Below are 26,607 nucleotides of genomic sequence, written 5' to 3'. Positions count from 1 at the left end.
TGCTCTGCCCAGCTGTAGGGCGCTCAGGGCTGCTGGTGAGCTTTGAACAAATCCTGGGATTATTTATAATTGAACGTCAGTCTCGGCGAGCCTCCAGAGCCATGAAGGAGTTTATTATTCTCCACCCCACAGGCTTCCCTCTGTCCTCTGGCCTCCCCCTCCGGCCTGACATCCTGCCGCACTCACAGCAGGCTCTCTGGCTTGCGGGGGCCTCAGGGCACCTGGGCTGGCCAGCGGCCACCTTCCCACCGGATTGTTCCAGGAGTCCGGAATCGCAGACCACCCGGGGCGCCCACACATACCCTTCCGACTGGGATGGGGCATCCAAGGATGAGAATGGCCAGCTGAGGCGGAAACCCCACAAGACTGACTTACTCCAGGCTTATCTCAGCGGGGGCCTGCAGAGTCGGGACAGAAACGGACGCCGCTGGGAGGGCCTGGGTGGGAGCTCGCATCCCCTGGGCCTGGGCCTACCCCGCCCGTGAACATAGCAAGCTCTTAGGCCTGTAACGTGAATCATGCCCAGGCCAGGGGACTAGGAAAGTGAAACCATAAAGAACATTAGCCCTGGAGAGGCAGGTAAAGATCCTCTAAGAGGGTGAACGTAAAACTATTCTAGCTGCAGAGCCCTTTCTTCAAAAGAATCTTACCAGAAAACGCAATGAGCAAAACGGATGAAACCCCAGGAAGAAAAGCCCTCCGCTTTCGCGTCTATGGAGCCCAGGTGTTTTGATTTTATCTCCCTTCCATCTTGACCAGCTGGGGCCCCTGACATCTCGGAGCCCGCCTACGGTGTGCCCTCTGAGACTGTAAAGCCAGGCCGGCAGGCAGCCTTCTCTTGCCCGTGCAGGAATGGTGTTTATGGAAAGCCGTGGAAGATGGGCACATTGATGAAAGCGTTAGAATGTTCTCTCTTGAGAGTGGTAGAAGCCCAGTACAAACAAGCTTAATTAAGATGCAGCTTCGTTGTAAAGCTCCTGGAGCATCCAGACACATGTCTGGGCTTTCGATGCCTAGAATTGGGCCTCGACGCCATGAAGACCCCTCTCTCCCCGCCTCCCCTCTCTCCCCGCCTCCCCTCTCTGCCCGCCTCCCCTCTCTCCCCGCCTCCCCTCTCTCCCCGCCTCCCCTCTCTCCGCCTCCCCTCTCTCCCCGCCTCCCCTCTCTCTCCGCTCCCCGCTCTCCTTACCGCTACTCGTCTTTATTACTCCAGTGAAGACGGATTTTCTCTGCGTGACTGAACACATAGCCTGGGGGGCTCTAAGATTCCCAAACATCCCTCCAACCTCCCTGAGTTAGGATGACTTCACCACTAGCTCTTAGAACAGGGCCTCCGATTGACCCAGATTCTGCCATCCCTGAACCAATCACTGTGGCCCAAGAGATGGGTACATGCCTAAGCCCTGGCCAAGAGCGTGGAGTTCTGGGATTGGCAGCCCCTCAGAACCACAGGGAAGGGGGACTGGGAGAAATAGTTCCCTGAAGAAAGTGGGGGCCCCTGTTAGGTTAATGATCGTGAACAGCCCAGATTCTCAACATTTGTGACAAAGACTCTCTTGGAAACAGGGCCCTAACCCCAAGGAATGATCCCCATGAGTTCAACTTCAAGCATTAGAGACCGGGGCAAAGAGAGCCTTGCAGAGCCCCCGGGACCACCCACAGAAGGAGCCCTCTACCCTCTCTGCCCACACCACCAGAGCTAAACCCCAGCACTAGCTGGGAGCATGTGTGTTACTTTTCCATTTAAACTTAATTCAACTTGAAAGGACTCTTCATCATATCTTGTGCAAGTGAGCAAGGGAGAGTGTTGGTTCAGTGGTGCAATAAATAACCTCTCGTTATGAGAAACATGATGCCTCAGTCCCTAAGCCATTTGGTAACCATAATCTGATATTACAGAAGCTTTTCTTGTGAGACCAGAGATATCTGAGCCACTTCCCTTTTCAAACAACTTCAGCTAATGGCTTTCCATGCTATTAGTGGAATGAGTCCAAGCTCTCTTTGATTTGTGGTCACTTGTTTGGATCCTGAAAGGGGAGGCTCAGATTTGCAAGCAGGAATAATTGCCTGGGAACACTGCAGAGTTATACAATTCCTGTGGAGTTGGAGGAACCACTCGTTTGGAGAAACTTGACTCCTCTACAGAGATGAAAATATTTGTCAACGTTTCTCACTCCCATGCTGGCCCCTTCCTCTCTCTGACAGCTCACTTCAGCCCTCTCTCTCTCTCCCCAATGTTCCTGATGCTGAGAATGTTTTCTTAGAAAGGAGGGGGCTCTTCTTGGATCCTACTACACAATGCCAGAAGCCATTTAGAAAGTGATGCAGCGGCACAGCCTGGCTGGCAGGTCCAACCACTGTATCCTCAGGCAAATGTCAGTCCTGGGAGTGCACCTAGAACTCTGCCTCTGAATTTCAAACTCCAGTCACTGTAGGGCAGGTAGAGTGGGAGCACAGCAGTGTGTGTGGCCATTAAACAGTTTCTCTTTCTAGTAGAAAGAGAGACACCATTTTGTAAAGCTGCCTGACACCTGCATGCTTCTGGGCTAAGCCGCAGGCCCATTTGAGGAGTCCTTGGTCCCATTTGATCTGAAAGAAAATGATAGTAGAACTTGACACTGTACTAAGTACACTTCACAGGGCGGGAGGGAGAACACCAGTGGGACAGCATTTGTTTTGACATTAGAAACCTGGCTTCATTTTCTGAACCATAACAACCAGAGGTTATCTCAGGCCTGGAAGGGACTTTTTCTTTTTAATAAGCTTTTGATTTTGGAATAAATTTAGATTTACAGAAAAGTTGCAAATGTAGTGCCAACATTTCCCATATACCCTAAGCCCAGTGTCCACTAATGATAACATCTCTCCTGACCGCGCTGCATTTGTCCAAGTTAAGAAATTAACATTGGTACCCTGACATCAGCTACACTCCAGACATTAGTCAGATTTCACCCATTTCTCCATTAACGTTCCAGAATCCCACATGGCAGGCAGTCATCATGTCTCCTTCGTCTCTTCCAATCTGTGACCGTTTTTCTGTGTTTCCTTGTTTATCATGACCTTGACCATTGTGAAAATTACTGGTCAGGTATGTCATACACTGTCCCTCGATTCAGGTTGTCTGATATTGTCTCAGAATAGACTAAAATTATGGGTTTTGAGGAAGAGACCCAGAGGTGAAATACCTGGGAGGAATTTTTTTAAAGAACAGGTAGCTCAGAAGTTACAAACGAACCCGCCTTCAAATCAAATCATGTTTTGCTCGTTCTGTCTGTATCTTTGAGAAATTTTGTGCCAATTTTGTGCCGAAGTTTTTCAATTTAGATTTTCAACTTCTCTTAAAAAAATAGAAAGAGCTGGTGACTGCAGGCTTCCATGACGGTTAGAGGTGGGTGCCAGGAAGCTACGGCCCGCCGTGGGATGCGTCCTCTTCAGGCGCCATCAGTCCTGTGGCCTCCCCAGCTCTGAGCCTCAGCATCAGCTGCCATTGGTCATCATGTCCACGGTGTTGATTTTCTTACGGTAAAGAGGTGGCGTCTATGTTTCTACTACAGCAGAAATGAACCCAGATGGCCCCATGCTTCAAGAGAAAGAAGGCAAGAGCAAGAAACGTGGTGAGTCGAATCTCAAAGAAACTGCATGTTTCCTAATGACAGGAAAGGGTGTGAATGCACACCCTGAAAACTGCCTGTGATCCTCTGTGACTATCGTCACAGCCCTCACCACTCATTTGGCAGCAAAAAGCAGGGGTGTGGGTCAAGAGAGAAGCCAGGGCTTTCCTGGTGGCGCAGTGGTTGAGAGTCCGCCTGCCGATGCAGGGGACACGGGTTCGTGCCCCGGTCCGGGAAGATCCCACATGCCGCGGAGCGGCTGGACCCGTGAGTCATGGCCGCTGAGCCTGCACGTCCGGAGCCTGTACTCCGCAACGGGAGAGGTCACAACAGTGAGAGGCCTGCGTACCGCAAAAAAAAAACAAAAAAAAAAGAGGGAAGCCAGTCAAAAGGGAAGTAGATGTATGAAGGGAAAGGATGCTGCCCTGGGTTCCCTTCCCCAAGGTCAAATTCATGTCACTGCCCGGGATGGCCCTGTTAACCTACTGGACACGGCCATGCAGTAGGGTCTACGCAGCTGGGCCTACCCTGGGCAGGAATTTCCAGCTCTGCCAATTCCACCTCAGAAGAGGTCCTGCTAGCAGAGAGAGGATCTTCCACATCTTTTGTGCCCTCCCTAAACTATGGGCCTGCTGGAGGCACAGTGAGGGTCTGTCTGGCTATCCTCTACACTCCACCTTGCTGTCTGTGAGTCAGACATCCTCTGGCACATCACCTAGAGTTCTGAGCCCCAGCCTTCCCTGACCCCTGACAGGTCCCCCAATCCCTCCTGCTTCTCCTCCTCCCCTTTCCTGTCCCACCCCGTCACCCCAGCCTTGAAGGCTTTAGGATCTGAAGAGTGTGACCACACCAGGTGTTGAGGTGGTGACCAAACCAAGTCTCCAAGCGCTCCACTAATGTGCTGAGTCCTACCTGCTGCATCATCAAAGCAAACCTGGGGGGAGCAGGACCTTGAGTGAAAGGAGTGAGCACTGGACCAGGAGTCAGAGGATCTGGATCCAGTCTTGATTCCAGTGCTGTGCAGTGTTGGGCAAATCACCTAACCCCTCTGAGCCTGAGCTATCTCAGCTATCAAGTCCAGTGACGTTTCTGTGATGTATAAATATGATCCAGGGACTTCCCTGGTAGTCCAGTGGTTAAGACTCTGTGCTCCCAATGCAGGGGGCCCGGGTTCAATCCCTGGCCAGGGAACTAGATCCTGCATGCCACAACTAAGAGCCCTCATGCCACAGCTAAAGATTCCACATGCCACAACTAAAAAAAGATCTTGCATGCTGCAACTAAAGATCCCGCATGCTGCAACTAAGACCCAGCGCAGCCAAATACATAAATAAACAAACAAACAAACAAATAAATAAAGATGATCGAGCCACAGAGTCAGTTTCATGACTTGTTTCCTTTGCTCTCAAGCCCAAGTTATACCTTTCTCTACATGTCCAGAGCAGCCCAACTTTCTCCACCAGTGCCCCAACCTCACATTCCCTGCACCCCTACTCCTAATAGAACTGCCTGAGGACAACATATTCAGATTGGAGCATGGGGCCCAGCTCATACATGAGGACTTGCCTGAGGCAGGGGAAGGTCTGAAGGCTCTTTTGTGGCCCAGGACAGACCCTAAATCCCAGAGTTGACAGTGGGAGTGGTGTCTCCCTAAGCTGACTCAAAGATACTTCTCTCAGATGAGCAGAGAAGACTGAGCCATAGGCTTTAAAAATATTCCAGAGAAATAAACCTTCATTGTTATCGCTGTGGCCAGATCAGGAGGCCTCCCAGGACTCTCCGTGGACATGGGCTGCCTCTGAAGTGCTGGGAACTTACCAAACCAGGAGAAGGCAAGCTCACAATAGGCAAAAGGGCAAACAAATCATATGAGCAAAGTGACAAAACCAAGAGAGGGAGACAAAGCCCACTGTGGGACTGGCCAGTGGGATCCTGGTAAGAAAAGATTCCTCGTCCAGGAACTCGGATGGTGTTTGTCATAAGATTATGAAACACTGTGGAACTTGTTGTTCCTGTAATTTGCCTGCTTCAGAGGAGCTAATGTTTATTGATTTTCTTCTGTAAGAGGCAGAATCATCAATTTGGGTTGCCACTGTTGAAAGTTCTCAGGTATCTGGAAGAAGCTTGAACAAAAAGAATTAGGCATCTCTATACTGGTTTTATTCTTAATCACAGAGGTTGCTATTGTGACAGGCTTCACAGACATCCAAATCCCTATTCTTTTTCAAATTCTCAGAGGTTGAAAGTGTCAGAAGGAATTAACATTTGTGGAACACTGAACATGTGTCAGGCACTGAGCTGGGCCCTTTAACAAGACCACAGGAGGACTTCCCTGGTGGTCCAGTGGGTAAGAATCCACACTCCCAATGCAGGGGGCCTGGGTTCGATCCCTGGTCAGGGGCCTAGATCCTGAGTGCCGCAACTAAGACTGGCGCAGCCTAAATAAATAAATATTTAGGCACTTGGGATCTTCGCTGCGACATGTTTAGTTGCGGCATGCGGACTCTTAGTTGCAGCATGCATGTGGGATCTAGTTCCCCAAACAGGGATCGAACCCAGGCCCCCTGCATTGGGAGTGCAGATTCTTACCCACTGGACCACCAGGGAAGTCCCAGTAAATAAATATTAAAAAAAAAGCAAGACAGCAGGGAATTTAATCCGTGCAGGATCTCCAAAAATTATTATTATGCCTATTTCACTGAAGAGAAAATTGAATTGTAAAAAATTAAATAGCTTGCCCAAAGTTCCACAGATAAAATGGAGCCAAAGTGAGATTCTGATCCACGTCTGTGCGTCTCAAGTTCCTAATCTTTCCTTGGCTCATACCGCCTCTTTGTGACTGGTTTTTCTCCAACATTTTACATATTTTATTGTCCTATTGCATTATTTGAAACTTCCAAAACAACACTAAATAATGATACAAGTGGTCAATGCTATTTGTTCCAGGTTTTAAAATGGCTTCTCTATTCCATAGTTTGATACAGTCATCAGCATGTTTAAAGTTTTATTCTATCCCTAACTTACATGGAATTTTTATCAGTAATTGTTGCTAGATTTTATCAAATGCTTTTAGTTTCTACTGCTATAATAATACAGGCTTTTTCTCTTTCAATCTAACACAGTAAATTTTTTTGATGAATTTCCAAATTTCAAACTATCTTTATAAACCTGAAATAAACATGGGGTTAATTTCCTTTCTTTCTTTTTGTAAGTTTCACTGGATTGTGCTTACTAATTTTTGTTTAGTATCTTAGCTTCTACATTCGTAAGTGAAATTTTCTAGTTTTCTTTTTCTAACCTCATCAAGTTTTAATATTGATATTACTTGGGAGCTATTTCCACCTGTTTCTCTGGCCTATGATGGTTTAAATAGTAACCTACAGCAGTTTCATGGATGCTGGCACGAAACTCCTGGATCAGAGACAAAAGGCAGCTTGTTACTCACAGCAATAGCAGCAGAGACAGATCAGCGTTTTGGTGCCAATTTCCTAAGGGCAATGTGAAGAGGACCAGATGACACCTGCACATGCAGTGGTTGGACTACAGGAGAGAAGAACCCTGGGTTTAAGGAACCTGATAATTTCACAATGGGCACTAAGCATACCTGCCATTTGCTCCATTGCGAGACACACTCTGTCTTCCAAGGTCATAAGTAACCTGCCCTTTATTCTGAAGGGAACCACCATCTCTACCTTCCACAGTCGTTCACCATCCAAACACCCTGGAAAAGATGGCCCAGTAGTTCACTCTCAAATGCACAAAAAGGTGAGAGACCCATGGAGAACTATTTCCCAACAGTGGACAGCTGAGACCAAAAGGACAAAACATTAGTACTTGTTTATTCTTAGACAGTGGGCATGTGAAAGTCATTACATTCTTTTCTACATTTTTTAAACACCCCTTGCCAAAAAAAAAAAAAAAAAAAAAAAAAAAAAACAAGGAAAGAAAGAAAGAAAGAAAAAGGAAGAAGAGCTTTCTCGTAATGGAATCACTACTTCAAGATTTGGTGAGTGTTCCAGCAGAATAAGGTGACTTCCCTTTAGGGACGTTGCAGAATTCCTGAACTGGATGGGTGGGGCAGGGTAAGGCCCTTCTAATTGAAGGAATCTACAATATTAGGTCAACTTCGAAGGCATTTCAGAACTCCTTAGCTATTCTTACTCAGTACCTCTGCATTTCGTCATATTCATAGGTGAACAGGGACAGATGATTGGAAATCTCTCACACACACATACACATACACAATTTCCAAATAACTCATGGCTGGGATTACCCACGTTTCTTAATCTCTTTAGTCTTTTCTTAATGAGGTCAGTGGGAGGGCTGTTATTTTTGCTTCTAAAGCACTGGTGTATGAAAAATGTCATGGTCACAGGAAAGTCAGTGGTGAACAAGATAAACATGACCCTGTCCCACAGAACTTACTATGTACAGGAGAAGAGAAATAATTCAACAGGATAATAAGATTTGATTGGCTCTCAGATTCACTAGAAATTGATTTAGCCCTCTCCCCTCCCACCTCTACTCACCCACTGGCTCTCTAAGGAGCCTTTGCCAGAGGGAGTTGGTGTAGTTTTCCTGTGTTTGTCCCGTAGAGAGTAATAGAACAGGAGGCCCAGGGAAACCATAGATTAATAAAAGATCCAGTAAGGTGCTGGTTGATAAAAGGTATCTGCTCAGGTAACTCTCCTCTCTTTAGCTCAGATTTTCCTTTTCATAGGAAATTCCAATGTCTAGCTTCACAGCTCAGCTGAATACTTATTGCTTTAAAGGACCCAGCAAACCTAACATACCATTAAAAAGTCCAAAATTAGGATATTCTCTCGACGCCTTTGCCCAAAATGCAACACCCCACATCCTTGGTCCTTTCCTTTCTTCTGCCCCTCTGATGCCATTCTTGTGGCCATAACAGTATGTCAAACACACACGCACGCACGCACACACACACACACGCGCATGCATTTGCTTTCTCTACATTTCTAACATTTCCTCTTAATTCACTCCAAAAGGATGTAGGAGTGGCTACTATTTCTGAAATAGGAAAAAGATTAGCTAATGAGGATGGTCTTTTTACCCATCCTCTCAGCAAAAAATCAAAACACAGCTACAGTTCAACTTAAGCAAATACTTAAATGAAAATTCAGATTTATAGAAAATATTAAATTGAATTAATGTTAAATCCATTGAATAGTCTTTATTTTTGAAAGTATTCAGAGTAGAATTCCTTTACTTAGCAAGCGTCCCTCACAGCTATTTCCCAAATATATTTACTCTGAAAGAGAAAATGTACCTGCAGTTTGGCTTTTTCCCAGATTTGATACCAGAGATACCGGAAGTCGGATAAGCAATGAGCAAAATGCAAAACCAGATTCTAGTTTCCTTCAAAAACTGAAGTGACAATTCTAATCTGCTGCCATCTAAAATGCTGGGCTGCCGCAAATGATTTTGAAAGATGGGCTTTATCTGCCCCCTGCTGTATTCTGGGTAAATGACAGGCCATCCTAATTTAGCAGCAGGAGACAGAGCCAGACGTGGTATGTACCAGCACCCCTTACTAGAATAGAAAGGCTATGGCAAAAAGACCATGCCTGGGCTTCACCACTGTGTCTCCAGAATGGAGTGTAGCTGGAATGTAGCAGGCATGACACTAATATGTGCCGATTGCCTGCACATACAGGAAAGGAAGTTGTGCTTACATACTCTGTTTGCATAAGCATAATACCAAGCGCGTATAGGCCCAAGGGGAAAAAAAGATATTTTGCAATTCTCTGTTCATAAGTGTTTGAAATAAACTGGTGGCAATTGGGCATGACTGACGTCCTCTAATAATTCCACTGGGCTAAACAAAATAATAAATTGGAATATTCAGACTTAACAATAAAGATAGATTTTCTAAATGTTGCTTACTGCCAAGAAATAAATCTTTGAGAGCTTAGGATCTAAAAGCCACAAGGTTAAAAGACCATATGATTATTTCCAAGATGGAGGACTGGTTGAGATATCATAAAATTCGCTGTGTTATCTCTTTCGTCCCTTTCTCCAGAGACACCTGCTGCTACCAGCCCTCTAGTCATTATCCGTATATCTCTCAAACACTAGGGAAGGCAAGGACAAAAATAATAGGCGTCTTCCTTAGTTGGGGGTGGATTTATTGAATACGAAAGAAGTCACGTTAGGGCTAAGATTTAGACATTTGATATACCTCCATCCTACCCTGAAGGTTAGGCTTCTCCGATGACTCAAAAAATCAGGGTATGCAGAACAGTTCTAAAGGGAAGATAATTAAGTGCCAATGGATGTGATATAGAAAATGTCGAAAGAGAAATGTTTCCACCAGGGGAATCTTTCTACCAGTTGAGACTGGCACTTGGCCATTTCAGGTTCCTTGCACCACGCCACTAAACCAGCAAATAAGATGGGGTGCAGTGGGGAGTGCCGACCGTTTCAGCTGAGGCCGTTGATCTTGGGTGTTAGGGAAAATAGGAGTGCTTCCTTAGACAGGCCGAAGCAATGTTCACAAACTGAGGGGTCCTCCTTGTACCTCCCCACGGAATGCTGCAAGTTAGCAGGACTAGAGCAACCTTAGAGAAGTAGAGGGCCACCAAGAACTCAGATGCTCAGGAGTGAAGGTTAGGGTCACTCCACCAGGTAAAGGCAGACCAAGTTGTGGCTGAGGGCAAAGGGAACATGGAGTGGGTAAATATCAACTATAGCCTTATATTTCCCCTGCAGGTGAGTTACGTTATATAAGAATATATGTTAAATTTTTCCCCTCTCCCTTCCCCAGATATATAGTGTATATAGCCTCTGTGGATTTATTTTACAATTTATCCATGGCTAACAGGGCATTAAGAAAAGAGTGTGTTTAAATTAGAAGAATGAACATCAAAATTCTGAATATGGAGCTGAATGCAATCAACTGAAATTTGGGGCTTCCTGTTTTGAGGACAGAGTAGCATATTTTGTATAAGGGATTGTTGTATTGTGTTCTGCAGGCTAGAGATTTAAGGATGGAGGGAGGGTGTACATTGATGTTGGGCCTCCAGAGGGTGACTGCGGTGGACATCTGTCCCTACACCAAATCTTTCAAACAGCTTCTTCTCACTTGGATAATTCTCCAAGTATAAATCCTACCTCCCTCATCTGGAATAACTTTTTAAAAATACATTGAAATTTTGAAATTAACACAACAGGTGTGTTAGAGTCTACCAATCAGATATACATGTGTAAGACTTTGTTTTGAAAGTGAATTTTCTGAGAAAACAGAGAAGGTCCAGGCCAGCAAAGGCAGCCAGTTCTGAAGTCAAGTGGTGACGGGACTGTCTCCAGCGTCCACAGCAGAGTCCATGTGTTTTGGCTGGGCTCCGTTACATGGTCAAATCTGAGGTGTGGTTCTGAGAGTTGTTCCGAGAAGCTCAACCTAGCTTCTCCAGAAATTCCACAAATTTCTAATAGCCTTTGTGAATCCCTTCCCATGTAGACTAGCTAGAGAGGATTCTACCTTAGAACTAAAACGTCTGATTAGAATAGAAAAAGCTAGTAGCTATGTGCCCAAGGCAGTTTGCTTTGCCTCTCTCAGCCTCAGCTTTGTCATCCTTGAAAACTTTCAAGCACTGTTGTAAAGACCAGAAATAATACAAAATGTCTTACATGTAAAAAAACTCTATGGAGAACAGTATGGAGGTTCCTTAAAAAACTAAAATTAGAACTACCATGTGACCCAGCAATCCCACTCCTGTGCTTAATTCAAAAAGACACATGCACTCCAAAGTTCATTGCAGCAGTATTTACAATAGCCAGGACATGGAAGCAACCTAAATGCCCATGAACAGAGGAATGGATAAAGAAGATGTGGCACATATATACAATGGAATATTACTCAGCCATAAAAAGAAATGGAGTTATTTGTAGTGAGGTGGATGGACCTAGAGTCTGTCACACAGAGTGAAGTAAGTCAGAAAGAGAAAAACGAATACCGTATGCTAACACATATATATGGAATCTAAAAAAAAAAAAAAAGTTCTGAAGAACGTAGGGGCAGGACAGGAATAAAGACGCAGACGTAGAGAATGAACTTGAGGACACGGGGAGGGGGAAGAGTAAGCTGGGATGAAGTGAGAGAGTAGCAGCTGCATAGCACAGGGAGATAAGCTTGGTGCTTTGTGACCACCTAGAGGGGTGGGATACGGAGGGTGGGAGGGAGAGGCAAGAGGGAGGGGATATGGGGATATATGTATACGTATAGCTGACTCACTGTGTTATACAGCAGAAACTAACACAACATTGTAAAGCAATTATACTCCAATAAAGATGTTAAAAAAAGAGAAAAAGAAAATGGGGTTAGACTAGGTAGCGGTTCTCAGTCCTAAGTGCACAATAGAATCACCTGGGGAACTTTTAGAAAATGAATAACCGGGCTTCCCTGGTGGCGCAGTGATTGAGAGTCCGCCTGCCGATGCAGGGAACATGGGTTCGTGCCCCGGTCCTGGAAGATCCCACATGCCGCAGAGCGGCTGGGCCCGTGAGCCATGGCCGCTGGGCCTGCGCGTCCGGAGCCTGTGCTCTGCAACGGGAGAGGCCACAACAGTGAGAGGCCTGCGTACAAAAACAAACAACAACAAAAAAAAGAAAATAACCAACAAGGACCTACTGTATAGCACAGGGAACTCTTCTCAATGTTATGTGGCAGCCTGGATGGGAGGGGAGTTTGGGGGTGAATGGATACATGTGTATGTATGGCTGAGTCCCTTTGCTGTGTGCCTGAAACTATCACAACGTTGTTAATTGGCGATACTCCAATATAAAATAAAAAGTTAAAACAAAAAAAGGAAGAAGGTATCAGTGTTTATCTCCAAGAAGTTCAAAGTATTCAAGATAATTGGTTTTTATATCTTCTAAATTTCTTGCATTTTATAATGAAAGGAAAAAAAGATGTTTTTATTTAGGGGGATTGTTTAAAGAAATGAGTTTACAATATAGTCCCAATTCCCACTGTTCACAAGTGGAATTTGGTCTGTCTGACCCAGTCTGTTTCTGGTGACAGGAGCATGACATAGGCCTTGAAGTATTAAGAAAAATCATCCAAAACTTGGAAATAACCAAAGACAGTTACAGCATGTCCTTTCAAGGTCATACTGGTGCTTTGTTTAACATGCCTGCCAGGGTATTTCTTAATCTAGGGCAGTGGTTCTCAAAGTGTAATCTAAGGACCGCTGAGGGTTCCCAAGACACTTTAGGGATTTTGTAAGGTCCTCCCTTTCCAACTACATAACTCTGTGAGGCCAAATTTTCCTCATATACTTCAACCAAAAACAACATATTGCAACCTATGAACGCAGAAATTGATATAAGGATTCAGCTGTCTTCTGATAAGCCAATTAAGTGTTCTATTTGCAAAAGTGTAAAACAATGCCTCTTTTCTCAAAATATATCTGAAGTTATTTTTCATTAAAAAATGTTAACATATAATGGGCTTGTTATTTTTATTTTTAAAATACAGTTGACCCTTGAACACACGGGTTTGAACTGCACAGGTCAACTTATAAACGGATATTTTCCCTTAGATACCAACTGCTGTGCTACATGATCCATGGTTGGTTGGACCCAGAGATGTAGAACCCAAGACAAAGGGCGGACGGTAAAGCTATTCCTGGATTTCTGACTGTGGGAAGGGTGGGTAACCCTAACCCTCACCTTGTTCAAGGGTCCCCTATAACTAATACTTAAACATTTGTGTTTTAGTTTCTAATAAGGTTAATATTGATAGATCATTGGGATCCTCAGTTTTTAAGAGTATTAAGGGATACTGAGAACAAAACTTTGAGACTCGCTGAGCTACATGCCTGACTTTGCTATTCATTTTGGAGGGCTCAGATCACTCAGCACACTCATTTCAAAACACCCTTCCTGGTAGACCGCATAATTCCTGTTCCTCCGATTCTGCTTCAAACCAGCTTTGCCATCTTATCCGTTTCCTCATTAAGGAGGTGAATAAATTTGACTAATACTCATTATATATGTATAACAGTCAAGTTTGATCTTTTGAAGATTATACTTCGATAGGAGGTGTAATCTCTGCTGATTCATAAAGACATTTACGATTTAGCCCTGGAGTTCTTTTCTTTGCATTCAAAGGTGGATGAAGCAAGGAACACTATGAAAATCTTACTCTTAAACATTTCCCTAATGAAATGAAATAAGACAACTGTGATGATCAGCTGTGCCTAAAACTACTTTGTTCCTCGAGGAAAGTGTTTAAGAGAGAACCAGTCCAAAGCTTGGGAAGCAGAGCGGCAGGGGTTTTTTTTTTTGTTTTTAATTTTATTTATTTATGGCTGTGTTGGGTCTTCGTCTCTGTGCGAGGGCTTTCTCTAGTTGCGGCAAGTTGGGGCCACTCTTCATCGCGGTGCGCGGGCCTCTCACTGTCGCGGCCTCTCTTGTTGCAGAGCACGGGCTCCAGACGCGCAGGCTCAGTAATTGTGGCTCACGGGCCCAGTTGCTCCGCGGCATGTGGGATCCTCCCAGACCAGGGCTCGAACCTGTGTCCCCTGCATTGGCAGGCAGATTCTCAACCACTGCGCCACCAGGGAAGTCCAGAGCGGCAGTTTTAAAAGAATGTCTAAGGTTAAAAATGGGTCTGTAATTTGGGAGGGACAATATTCACTTTAATATGGAAGAATATACTTTTTAAAAAATTTATTTTATTTTTGGCTGTGTTGGGTCTTTGTTGCTGCGTGTGGGCTTTCTCTAGTTGTGGTGAGCAGGGGCTACTCTTCATTGCGGTGCATGGACTTCTCATTGCGGTGGCTTCTCTTGTTGTGGAGCACAGGCTCTTGGTGCGTGGGCTTCAGTAGTTGTGGCTTGTGGGCTCTAGAGCGCAGGCTCCATAGTTGTGGCGCATGGGCTTAGTTGCTCCGCAGCATGTGGGATCCTCCCGGACCAGGGAGGAACCCGTGTCCTCTGCATTGGCAGGCAGATTCTTAACCACTGCGCCACCAGGGAAGCCCTGGAAGAATATACTTTTAATCTACTGTTAATAGCTGTCCTTTCCAACACAGGCTCCACCTCCCTCTTAGGTAAACAACATAAGAACATAATTTCAGCTGTCTGCAGAACTTTCCTAGTCAGTATAAAATCAGCAGAAATTGATCACCCTACTACCCATTAGGAAACACTTCTCAAATCCTTCAGCTCCAGGGTGCGTCAGAATGATCTGAGAGGCCTATTAGACACACAGATTTGAGTTCATCGTACAGTGTGGGGCGGGGCAATACTGTGCATTTAAAACAAGCACTCCGGGTGATTGATTTAAAAATACATAAAACCACACTTTGAGAAATTATCTAGACAATTAAAACCTGCTGAACTTGCATTTTTCTAAGAAGCACCGTGTATGCTTAACATCTGCATGCCAAGTCTGTCTACAGGGTCCGTAAGGCACTCACAATCAGACTGGTGTCTCACAACTTCCTCTCCCACCACTCCATCCATCTCTGCCCTACAACCCCCTCCCATCCTGGAGCCCAACTGGCCCACTGCTGCAGTCCTCCTTGCTGTTGACCTCTTTCCCTCTCCCTTCCCCTGCCTGTGCAGGACTGTTTATTTTTCACAGCAGTGCAATAGCGTGGACAGTTCCTGGCTATTTGGACTCTAAAGCCAGTAGACCTGGCTTCCAATCCCAGAACCCTTTGGTAAAAGTGGCCGACCCTGGGGGCGCCTGCCCCTACATAGCCATCGAGTCCCTGTACAGGAAGCACTGTCTTGAACAGGGGAAGCAGCAGCTGGAGCCGCAGGAGGCAGACCTGGCTGAGGAGTTCCTGCTCACTGACAGCAGCGCCATGTGGCAGACGGTGGGAGAAACGGGCCGCTTAGAAGTGCAGGCCGAGGCCAGGATGGAGAACTTGCGAGTGGCAGTTCCAGGTCAGTTCCTAGCTCTGACTGCTGCTGGTGGCCCAAAAGCCAGCCAAACAGCTTATCACCATGGCAACGGACCCTACAATGATGTGGATATCCCCGGCTGCTGGTTCTTCAAGCTGCCTCACAAGGATGGTAACAGCTGCAATGCTGGCAGCCCCTTCGCCAAAGACTTCCTGCCCAAGATGGCGGACGGCACCCTGCAGGCTGGCCCAGGAGTTGCCAGTGGGCCCCGTGCCTTGGAAATCAACAAAATGATTTCTTTTTGTAGGAATGCCCATAAATGTATCAGGTCCCAGATGGTGGTGTGGCTGCCCAGGTCAGCTCTGCCCCATGCTGTGACCAGGCACCCAAACTATGATGAGGAAGGCCGCTATGGGGCCATCCTGCCCCAGGGGGTGACCGCTGGCACCATCACCATCTACAGCCCATCACGTGGGCTGTAGAGCCCACCTGGCTCATTGCCAGCAACGCCCGACCTGACCGAGTAGGCAGTGAGTTGAAGGCCATGGTGCAGGTCCCACCCAGCTACGCCCTCGTGGGTGCTGACGTGGGCTCACAGGCGCTGTGGATTGCAGCTGTGCTTGGAGACGCCCACTTTGCTGGCGTGCATGGCTGCACGGCCTTTGGGTGGATGACACTGCAGGGCAGGAAGAGCAGGGGCACCAATCTACACAGCAAGAGAGCTGCCACAGTGGGCATCACCCATGAGCACACCAAGGTCTTCAACTATGGCTGCATCTATGGGGGGGGCAGCCCTTCGCTGAGCGCCTCCTAATGCAGTTCAACCACTGGCTCACGCGGCAGGAGGCAGCTGAGAAGGCCCGACAGATGTATGCAGTCACCAAGGGCCACTGCAGCTATCGGCTGTTAGATGAGGGCGAGTGGCTGGTGAGGGAGTTGGACCTCCCTGTGGACAGGATGGAGGACGGCTTGGTTTCCCTGCTGGATCTACGCAAGATCCAGAGAAGCTTCTAGGAAATCACAATGGAAGAAGTGGGAGGAGGTTGCTGAATAAGCCTGGATGGGGGACACAGAGTCAGAAACGTTCAATAAGCTGGAGAGCATTGCGATGTCTGACACACCAGTACCCCGGTGCTGGGCTGCTGCAGCAGCCGAGCCCTGGAGCCCTCTGCTGTCCAGGGGGGCGTTTATGACCAGCTGTGTGAATCGAGCGGTGCAAAGCTCCGCCGCGGACTACTTACACCTCATGCTTGTGGCCATGAAGTGGCTGTTTGAGGTGTTCGCCATCGATGGGTGCTTCTGCATCAGCACCCATGATGAGGTTCGCTACCTGGTGCGGGAGGAGGACTGCTACTGTGCTGCCCTCGCCCTGCAGATCGCCAGCCTCTTGACCAGGTGCATGTTTGCCTACAAGCTGGGTCTGAATGACTTGCCCCCAGTCAGTCGCCTTCTTCAGTACAGCCGATATTGACCGGTGCCTCAGGAAGGAAGTGACCATGGATTGTAAAACCCCTTCCAACCCAACTGGGATGGAAAGCAGATACGGGATTCCCGAGGGGGAAGCACTGGATATTTACCAGATAATTGAACTCACCAAAGGCTCCCTGGAAAAATGAAGCCAGCCTGGATGGTAGCTCTGCCTGGAGGCTCTGTATTTGCTCCCGTGGAGTTTCATCGGGGCGGTGCAGGCTCCTAAGCTCAGGCTTTCAGCCGTGCTTTTTACAAAAGGGCTTGCCTAAGGCCAGCCATTTTTCAGTAGCAGGACTTGCCAAGAATGATTGCCTCTAATTGACCGTGCAATTGAGTTCAGAACCAAGATGCCAACGTTGGTGCAGGCTGTAGGACAAGGGGGCATTGTTGCTTGTTGGGTAAAAAGCAAGCAGAAGCCCCAAAGTTCACATTAACTCAGGGATTTCACTTCTTTTTCCTTTTCTTCTTGGCTGGTTCTTTGTTCTGTCCCTCATGCTCTGATGCAGTGCCCTAGAAGGGGAGAGAAGTAATACTCTAAATGGAATAAGCCTGCTCGGAGGCAGTGGAAATAAAAACAAAGACCCTTTATCTTCTCACCAAAAAAAATAAAGTGGCTAACCTCTGTGAGCCTCAGATGACTCCTCTATCAAAACGGACATTAAAATACCCACCCCAAGGTTATTATTACACCAGCATTGGCGGTATTTCGTTTAGATGCTAAATGTCTTAGTTTGGGGGTTTTGCCTCCTGTAAAACCTTCAATCCTCCCTGGAAGAACTGCTCTCTCCTCTGTTCTAAGCAGTGCTAGCATTTCTAGAGATACTCGATGTATATAAAAACCCTTATCTCCTTACTGCACAGGTCTATAAACCCAATTCTGTTAAGGACTTAAGAGCAGATACTTAAGCTGCATTAGATCAAATACTAAAGTTCTAAAGATAATCCAAATCCTTAAGGGTAACCTAACCTCACTCTACCCCAAAGTTATTATAGCAGATACTTTTTACTTAATGATCATGTTCCTTCGCATCTTGAGGCCAAGGGGAAATAATGCAAAACATTGATACTTTCGGGCCCATAGCTGCCACGTAACCACCTCGCTCATGTATAGCGGACAGAAGGTGGGTGAAGGGGATGAAGTTGAACAGTCCAGCCCATGTTAAAATACTCTGAGGGCTTCCCTTGTGGTGCAGTGGTTGGGAATCTGCCTGCCAACGCAGGGGTCACGGGTTCGAGCCCTGGTCCGGGAAGATCCCACGTGCCGCGGAGCGGCCGGGCCCGTGAGCCACAACTACTGAGCCTGCGCATTTGGAGCTTGTGTTCCACAAAGGGAGAGGCCATGACAGTGAGAGGCCCCCGCTCACCACAACTAGAGAAAGCCCTCGCACAGAAACTAAGACCCAACACAGCCATAAAGAAAGAAAGAAGCTTTCATTAAAAAAAAAAAAAAAATACTGAGCATTTACCATATACAAAAATACTAGATAATATGAAAGATTAAAAGATGCATGAAGTATGGTTTCTTCTTTCCAAGGAGCTTAATCCAGTTGAGGAAAAAAGAACTTACTGATACTGCTTTTCTCCATAGACAAAATAACAATGACCACCACCCTCCAAGATTCATCATGTTTTTTCTCTTCAGGAAGCAAAGGGTGTAAAATTAAGTACGTATGGTTTGGAAGGATAGATGCACGTTTCACAAGTATCATCCCCATAAAAGGGATTCAGAAGAATGTCTACCAGGATGTTGATATGTGTTTTCATCTCATCCTCCTCACAACCCTGAGAGGTAGGTATTATCTCCATTTTATAGATGAAGAAGGTGAGGCTCAGCTGTTACCTAAGCGTTTGCCCAAGTTCACAAAGCTTGGAAGTGGTGGTGCTGGGAACAAAGTTCCGTTTTAACTCCAAGGTCCATCTCCTTTTCCTGGAGTTGAAATTCAAGCATTCTTCCAGTTCTAGGTTACATAAGTGTTTACGGAGTCTTCACGTTTTGTGTTTGGGAAATCTAAACTATGCCATTTTAGATGACCTTTCTTGCTTGCTCTGTCAGTAGCTATAGACACATTTTCCTCCACAATGACCGTGTTGTTTGCCATATAAACGTATTTGTCAGAAAGCTTAAAAATAACTGTTATTTAAATAACAGCCCAAATTACTCCCATGCCCCACCAAAAAAAAAAAAAAAAAAAATCGTTACGGACAAGCTTCAGGAAGTAGTTATCAGACAGACTATTGGCCAAATAGAGCCAGCAGATGGAGACTCAAGACAAGCAAAACTGAGTACAAATTTTCTATGCTACTTGCTTCTTTTCATATTTGATTCTCTCACCAATCCTGTGAGAGGGCAGGAATTGTCATAAAAAGTAAGGAAACTGTTAGCAGAGATCCAAGGTCTAGTGCTCTCTCCTCAAAACCCCTCTTACCCTCAGAAGGGTCAAAGCAACCATGTGAGCATTAAAGAATTACTTAATGGCCTAGAATGTCAGTTATATGAAAAAAATATATCACGTACAGGGTAATTCTATTTTTGTGTAAAATAAAAATTGAGTATGTTTTATGCAGTATAGTGACGTGTCAATAAGCACAGGGAAAGATTTCCACAGCACACACACCAAATATACGGTTACCTCTGGGGTGTATCAAAAGGACCGGAAGATTTTCACTTCTTGCCTCATGTGACTTGTGTTTTTAATGTAGTATTATGGGTAATTTTCACCTTGCTTCAGTATTAACAGAATCTTTTTTCTCCACATTTAGTACTTTTCAGAATGCAGCTGAGACAGAGCTTTGAGTTAGGAATGTTACTCATCTGTGTCTGAAACCTTCCACTGACTCAAACCCTTGGAGGTGTGGAGTTGCAGAATGCTGGTTTGCAAGCCTGAGATACCTGAGACACCTTTTTTGATAAAGTGGTTTCCTACCACACGACTGTTGTACAAAAAGTGCTAATGTATATTTAAGTGCTTGACTGAGCTATGCAAAGGCTATGATCCCCTCTTCTCCTAAGCTTTTTTACAATCTTTAGGCACTTTTGACCTGGTCAACTGCTAGCTTTGGCACTGAAGAATCGAAAACGTCACAAACCTAAAGAGAACATGATAGGAGCTGTATCGCACTCAAGTATGTCAAGGGTAGATCAATTCTTCAGCCTAAATTCCAGCAAACTGCAAATCTGGAGAGAAAAATTCCTAGGATCTGATAGAAGACTTAGGTAGAGAAGGTGGCATTTCTCTGTCCTGCTTGGGAAAGCTCTAATGTAGCTTTGTTTGCCCAAAAGCCAAGTGGAAGGATTCTCTCTGACAGAGGCTCCAGACTGAATCCAAGTAAGACAGTCATTTGATTAGTAAACTCTGGCCAAGTAAGATGGCTGCCTGGAACAGCTGCCAGCTCTCCAAGCTGGTTCTCACCATCACCCCACAACCAGGACACAAATGGAAAAACATTTAGGTGCACAGATCAATTATGGTCAAAGTACGGGAAAATTCAAGCCAGGAATGAAGCTGCTGAAACCTAAAAGTGTGTGCAACAGACCCAAGCAACCCACACTAGCAGAGAAGCAGCTCATCAGAAAGCTTTCCGTAAGGCCGTTTGACCTCAGTGGACCACTAACAGCAACGTCAGTGTTTTCTGAAATTTCATGGTATATTTTAATAGGTTCTTAACCAAGTTAAGACCAAAAAACAATTTTTTTAATCCCACAATAATGAAACAATGTAACTAACACCAGCAGCACTCACGCCTACAGCAAGGTCAAGTCCCTAGTAGCTAGCCCAATTGTGGGAGTAAAATAACTAAAGGAAGCCCTGCTCAAAGTTCATCGAAAATATAACCCTCAAAAATTAAATACTGCTCTTCAGCTTCACAAGTAGAATACGTTCAGTGAAGCAAGGATGACTAGCTATCTTCATGAGAGACATACAAGGCATACTCAATAGTAGGGTCACAAATGACTGTCCCTTCCACAAAAGTAAATTATTTATGTCTTAATTAGGAAGATAGACTGTTTGTTATTGGGTTTCTTTTTTAAAAACCTACCTTATAATATAAATTACTAAAAAATTATACCACAGAAAATATACTAACACAAAACTTATTTCAGCAAACAGTTTTGAGTTTGTCTTTATTCCCTTTTATTGCTTCCTGTGTAGCAATATTCAGAGTCTTCCAGCTGAAACCAAAGTACTTTCTTAGAATCCTTTATAGAATTGTATCTTTGGGGAAAACACTCTTTCCAACAAGAAATACTAAGAAATCCAATGGTTTAGATTTCACAGCACTTTTGCTTAAAAATAAATAAATAACCAACCTGTCTTTAATTTCAGAAGAATTGCTATTATACAACAAACTTTTTATTTTTTCCATTCATAAAAACAGTCTACGGCATTCATAAAACAGGGTGGTAAAAGAAATAAAAAGAGACACATTTCAGGTGGATTCTGTTTAAGAACAGATGAGTTGGTAGCAGTTTAATACAGATGGAAACAAATACAATCCATATAAAAACAGGATCTGAAGCAGGAGGCGGATATATCAACCAAAGTAAATTTAGAGCTTTCGGCCATGCAACTCAACATCTGAGTTCTCTTCACTTAAAAACCAAACTAGACGCTTTAATAGGTGTTCATAGAGAAGGCTACAAAAGTATTACAGAATGTTAGCCTTACGTACACCACAAAAAAGAGAGAAACAAAATTAATAAATCCCCTAGGCTAATCACAACAAGTTTTCCCTAACAGAGACAGACACAGAAAAATAACTTTTTACAAGCTTAGATTCGAGGTATGAGGTACGATACCTTACAGCTCTCACTTGGGTGTTTCCCACTCATGCTCTTTTCAGTATAAACAAATAGGTTTATGTAATGGAATACATATTTGAAGAATTCCTTAAAAAAAAAAAATCACAAGTTCCATTTTATATATACAAATTTTTAATTATGTACTGAAAATAAATTACAGGAAGGAACTTTAAAATGCAACAGAGGACAAAGTCACAATAAACATTCCCATTGAATTCCCCTGGGGGGAGGGGGTGGGGGGAGGGTGGTGAGACTGCAGTGCTCAAGAAGATAAATATCACAAATATATCAAAAACTTCAAATTGTCTATGCATTCACACACTGACATGAGCCACAAACATTCCTTCACAGGGACTGTACTCATTAGCCTACCACAGAACCAGATTTTGTCATAAACTACAAAACTTTTAATACAAAATCGTATTTATATATTTATAATTCATATACATGCCCTACCTGTGATTTTAGAAAATAAAAGCTACACACTGTATAGACACTCTTAACTCATAGCTGTAGGCAACATTTTTGGATGGAATTTCTCCCCCAATAAATTAACGGCATATTTTATGTACATGAAGGCTAAACTGCATAAAGACAGTTCAGTTTCCCAGATATGCATCTCCTTTTAGGGCAGGTTTATAAATTTAAAAAGGCAAGACAAATGTACACCTCAGAATCACTTTCTTAGCTACAAGAGTTGTCATGTAATTTCTGTGAAGTTTCTGATACATGCATTTATGTAATACTGGTATTGAAGGCAGTAAAGCAATATATACTTTTAATGTCGTGGCTCAATAAAGGCTTCATTGTCATTCCAATCTGATTCTTGATACAGTGATTCATAACTTCTCTAAAAATTAAAATTTCAATGGGACACTGTGTTAAAGAGACTCTAAATAGATTTCTTAAAATATTTCCCTGAAATATCCTTTACATAAGACAAATTTCACTAACATTAGATTAAGTAAAAAGGGGAAAAAAAGAATTAAACATGGTACAAGTGTGCATGAAAACTAATGCTCCTCAGCCAGTCTTCATGCCTTAGGAGCCATGAACAGAATGCTTAAAACCAACAAACAATTTCACACTCTGTGGCAGCCATCTGTGAAGCCAGTTATCTAAACTACTTCTACAGTTGATTGTAAACTTTGGTTTATTTTTATTTGAGTTCTCATTGTACAGCAAGCATGAAAAAAAGAAAGAGTGGAGTCCATGAGGAGATGAACTGTCAGTCTGTCTTTAATCTGGCATGATGAGACACCTGGTCAGTCAGGCCTGCTTTGATAGAGTTTGTTACAGACTGCCTTATGTTTTCCTCCATCAAATTATCACCCAGGGGCTTCAATACCTGTGGTATGAGAAATGTGCAAAACAAATAAAAACATGAGGTAAAAAAAGAGTTACATATAAAAATATATAAAAATTCAATTCAAAGCAATGAAGAAAATAACCAGGAATGTGGGAAATAAAAAGGTGCTTCTCCCAAAAAAAGTTATGATGCTACAAATAATGCAGTTAGACATTTTATAATGCAACAAAAATTACTTTCCTCCTATTCAAACCATTTACAATTCCTATGAGATGGATGTGCAATTCCATACCCTATATGCAGCATCAAATCTGGTATGTATACAGCATTTATGCAGACCGGCCCAGACGGTCCTGCTTATTGTCCTACATGTGTAAGTGTGAACACTTCGGATAGAGAAAAAAGTTAAAAATACTGTCTAATTTTTCTTCTTGTTATTGTTGGATGACAGTCTCTGTCGCTGTGCTGATGAAAGAGCACGATGAACCATTCGACGTCTAGTAACTTCAAACAGTTTGGAAAACACCTAAAACATGGAGTGATTCGTTAGGAGAATGACTCAGAGTGCCTTGAAGTTAAAGAACTTAAGACTACAAGAATTTGAGACTTTGTAGGTTTCTCACCTTCCTGGGACTCCTCTGAAGCAAAAGAAAAGAGAAATGCAAAAAAATTTAGACAAGTGTTGACACAGCACAGATCTTCTGACTAGTGATCATCTTACCTCAACTATACTGAAAATAATTTTACACACTTTAGATTCTTCCATTCACTTGTTTTGTAATAATGGCACTTCTAAACTCCTAGAATCAATGCTGCATGGGAGATGAGTGGTTTTCAAAAGAAGACAATGTACAACTATCGAAATTCATGTTGCACAAAATTAGTAATGGTCCAACATTTTTAAAGTAGGTAATATTTTAAGTGACATTGTGATAGCTTTTTTTTTTTTTGAGGTTGTGATAGCTTTTAATCCATCTTCGGTCAGAAGATATCAAAGGAATATAAAGAATGAGATTATTTTTGATATAAAAATTTAAATTTTACAAATATCCAGACACAAGCTTCCAAATCAGATCTGAATAAATAGAGCATTTCTATAAAGAAGAAATATAAAATCCAAATTAATATAGTGGGTCACTGTATAAAATAATAATGACATTATTAATAGAAAAGTCAACATCCAATCAACTTCAGTCTTTGAATTTAAAGCCAAACCAACATGGACCTGCATATCTTAGATCTTCAAATAAGCCCAATACTTCATCAGCCCAGAAATGGTATCTGAAAACACCTTTTATAACTGTCCATCGGTAATAACTGTAGTTTTCATTCTGGTCCTTGACATGATGCTCAAGTATTTCACGATGATCATTTTAATGACAACATCCTTAAATGAAATTTTCTGAACAGAGGCAATTCCAGACAACAGTTGGCTGATATACAACAAGGCTTTCCTTAGTAGATACTTGTCAGGCCCAACTTTGAATTCTGGTTTGAGGTAAAAAATCATGATTTGAATTCTGGTTGAGATAACGGATTATGATTAAGAAAAGCTGGTTCTCTGTTTGTGGTGCTTTGCTTTGTTCATTAGTATTTCCACAGTATAGAGGTCAAAGTTTCTTTGATGTAAAGAATTCCCTATAAGATTGTTCCTTGTAGTACATCAGTAAATCACTACTAACTTCATGGAAGGCAATGAAGACACAATATTTTTCCTGGAATATAAGCATGCCTTGGTTCTTGCCAATATTAGTAAGAAACTTCTTTTGCTTTCCTAAAGCAAAAGAATTACACTTCCAAACTTCTTTCCTTACCTTCATAACTCTTGCACTAATTATATTTTCTTTTCTTAAAAAAAAAATCCTTAAAGACTCTGGCCCTGCCCACTTGTCTAGTATAATCAGGCCTATGACTAAGAATCTATCCAAAGGATATTACAGGTGTAAGCCAACCAAAGCACACTATAATTACAACTTTAAAGGGGAAAAAAAACCAGTTCATACTTTATATTCAAATTATGCATCTAAACAAAAAGGAAACTATCCTTTTACCATTCTCCAGATAAAGGAAAAGTAGGTGTGCAAATACTGGGGGTGGGGAATGGGGGACTGGAAGGAGGGGTGGGGAGTCACAGGGATAAGATTAGTCACTGAAAAACCAAAAGACAGATACCAACCTGTTCCCATAGTGTTTCAGCAATCTGATCAATCATTGTTCCAATTTCTCTGAACTCCCCAGAGTATTTAACATATGCCCAAGTACAAAGAGACGTCAGTGCTAACCCCATGACAAGGTTACACAAGACGGCTATAGAGTTTAAGCCAACGAAGCCAGTCAGTCCTGAGATTATATACATAGCAAACATGACTGCAAATAGTGTGGCAGGGGTACGAGCAGCATAGAAGATATTTTTGCCATCATTGTGCTTTATAAAATTTGCATAGGTTTCTTCTATTTCAGCCTCAAGCTGGTCCTGATAACGACGGCAGAATTCATCTCCACCCATTTTTTTTACTGAACAGAACTGTTTAATCGCCACTTCCTTGAGATTCAGGTGTCTTCGCTCCAGATCTGAAGGTGCAATGTAAGGCTTGTCCCCACCACATACCTGTAAAGGCAGGGTTACATTAGGACAGATTACATGCTGGAAATAATTCACACTTGAAAGAAATTCCCTGATCATAATTTTTAATCTCAAAAAGTCAAACCACCTACATGGTTTAGTTTTACATCTGTTCATAATACTTCACACATTATCATAACCTACTTATTTCTTATATGTTTAACTGACTCAAGCAAAATAAACTTTCCAAAATTAATTATATTGGTATTAATTATATACCAATAAAGACAAAAAGAATTACGCTGCAATCTGTACCTGACTTCACCTGACCCAGCAATACACCAAAAGAGTACAAAAGACTGCTGGCAAGAAAGTGGGTAAAAGATAACATAAAAAAGGTACTTTAATGTTTGAGTTAGCAAGCTTAGCAAAGAAGCTGCTATTGCCCTTAAGCTGATGTTGCTTGCGTCAGAAGCTACTAATAACAGCACTCTGAATCATGTGTCGGAAAATATTTCAGTGTGGTCTATGTAATAACTTACTACCCATATCCTGCACTCTAACCATGGGAATTATATTCTTAGTTTATTTCCAGCAGAGATGATAAAGGGAAATTTGGGAATGATGTAACATGACAATGTAAAAGGAGCACAAATTGGTTCAATTATTTTAAATATAAAAATCTTCTATCTTACTCTAGTGTCAAATTTAGATTTTAGTTACAAACCTGCTCCATACTTTTGCAATAGATCTCTCTTGCTCCTGCTACTGCAGCAAGATTATTAGCTTCAGCTGTTGCCTAAGAAATAAAATAAAATGTGCCAATTTTATGTGAAATACCTGATAACTATAAATTCTGATTAAGACAATAAATTATGTACAATGACCAAGTCTGAAAATGAATCAGAGAAAATATTATCAACTTCCAGTTTCCCTAATTGAAGGAAACACCAGTATAAAGGACATAATAATTGCT

The 26,607-nt window shown here is 43.3% G+C and overlaps 1 protein-coding gene, 2 long non-coding RNA genes and 1 pseudogene across 8 annotated transcripts in view; 2 read left to right on the top strand and 2 right to left on the bottom strand.

Annotated features, from left to right (window-relative positions):
• Positions 1–2,734: 2,734 nt before the first annotated feature.
• Positions 2,735–12,175, bottom strand: LOC137205271 (uncharacterized). The gene is made up of 3 exons (XR_010934078.1): positions 11,998–12,175; positions 7,216–7,332; positions 2,735–3,580 (listed from the first exon to the last, which is right to left on the bottom strand). It is a non-coding gene; the product is annotated as an uncharacterized lncRNA (long non-coding RNA).
• Positions 12,176–13,193: 1,018 nt separating this feature from the next.
• Positions 13,194–17,203, top strand: LOC137205547 (DNA polymerase subunit gamma-1 pseudogene; annotated as a pseudogene).
• Positions 17,204–18,605: 1,402 nt separating this feature from the next.
• On the top strand, positions 18,606–23,085 carry LOC137205269 (uncharacterized). Its single transcript, XR_010934077.1, has 2 exons — positions 18,606–18,747; positions 19,719–23,085. It is a non-coding gene; the product is annotated as an uncharacterized lncRNA (long non-coding RNA).
• ATL2 (atlastin GTPase 2) overlaps positions 21,385–26,607 on the bottom strand; it is a 63,296-nt gene continuing 58,073 nt past the window's right edge. For 5 of the 6 annotated variants that reach the window (XM_067703224.1, XM_067703227.1, XM_067703228.1 and 2 more), the window contains 4 exons: positions 26,359–26,430; positions 25,245–25,676; positions 23,692–23,706; positions 21,385–23,594 (listed from right to left, as the gene is read on the bottom strand). In XM_067703224.1, coding sequence (XP_067559325.1) covers positions 23,487–23,594; positions 23,692–23,706; positions 25,245–25,676; positions 26,359–26,430 — 627 coding nt within the window. In that variant the 3' untranslated portion in view covers positions 21,385–23,486. The remainder of the gene's footprint in view (positions 23,595–23,691; positions 23,707–25,244; positions 25,677–26,358; positions 26,431–26,607) is intronic. The other variant, XM_067703225.1, reaches the window with a different exon arrangement.

This window comes from Pseudorca crassidens, chromosome 14 (genome assembly GCF_039906515.1).
Source record: "Pseudorca crassidens isolate mPseCra1 chromosome 14, mPseCra1.hap1, whole genome shotgun sequence".
Taxonomy (NCBI): domain Eukaryota; kingdom Metazoa; phylum Chordata; class Mammalia; order Artiodactyla; family Delphinidae; genus Pseudorca; species Pseudorca crassidens.
The sequence above is the reverse complement of the archived record's forward strand: the minus strand, read 5'-3'. Positions and strand labels throughout refer to the sequence as shown.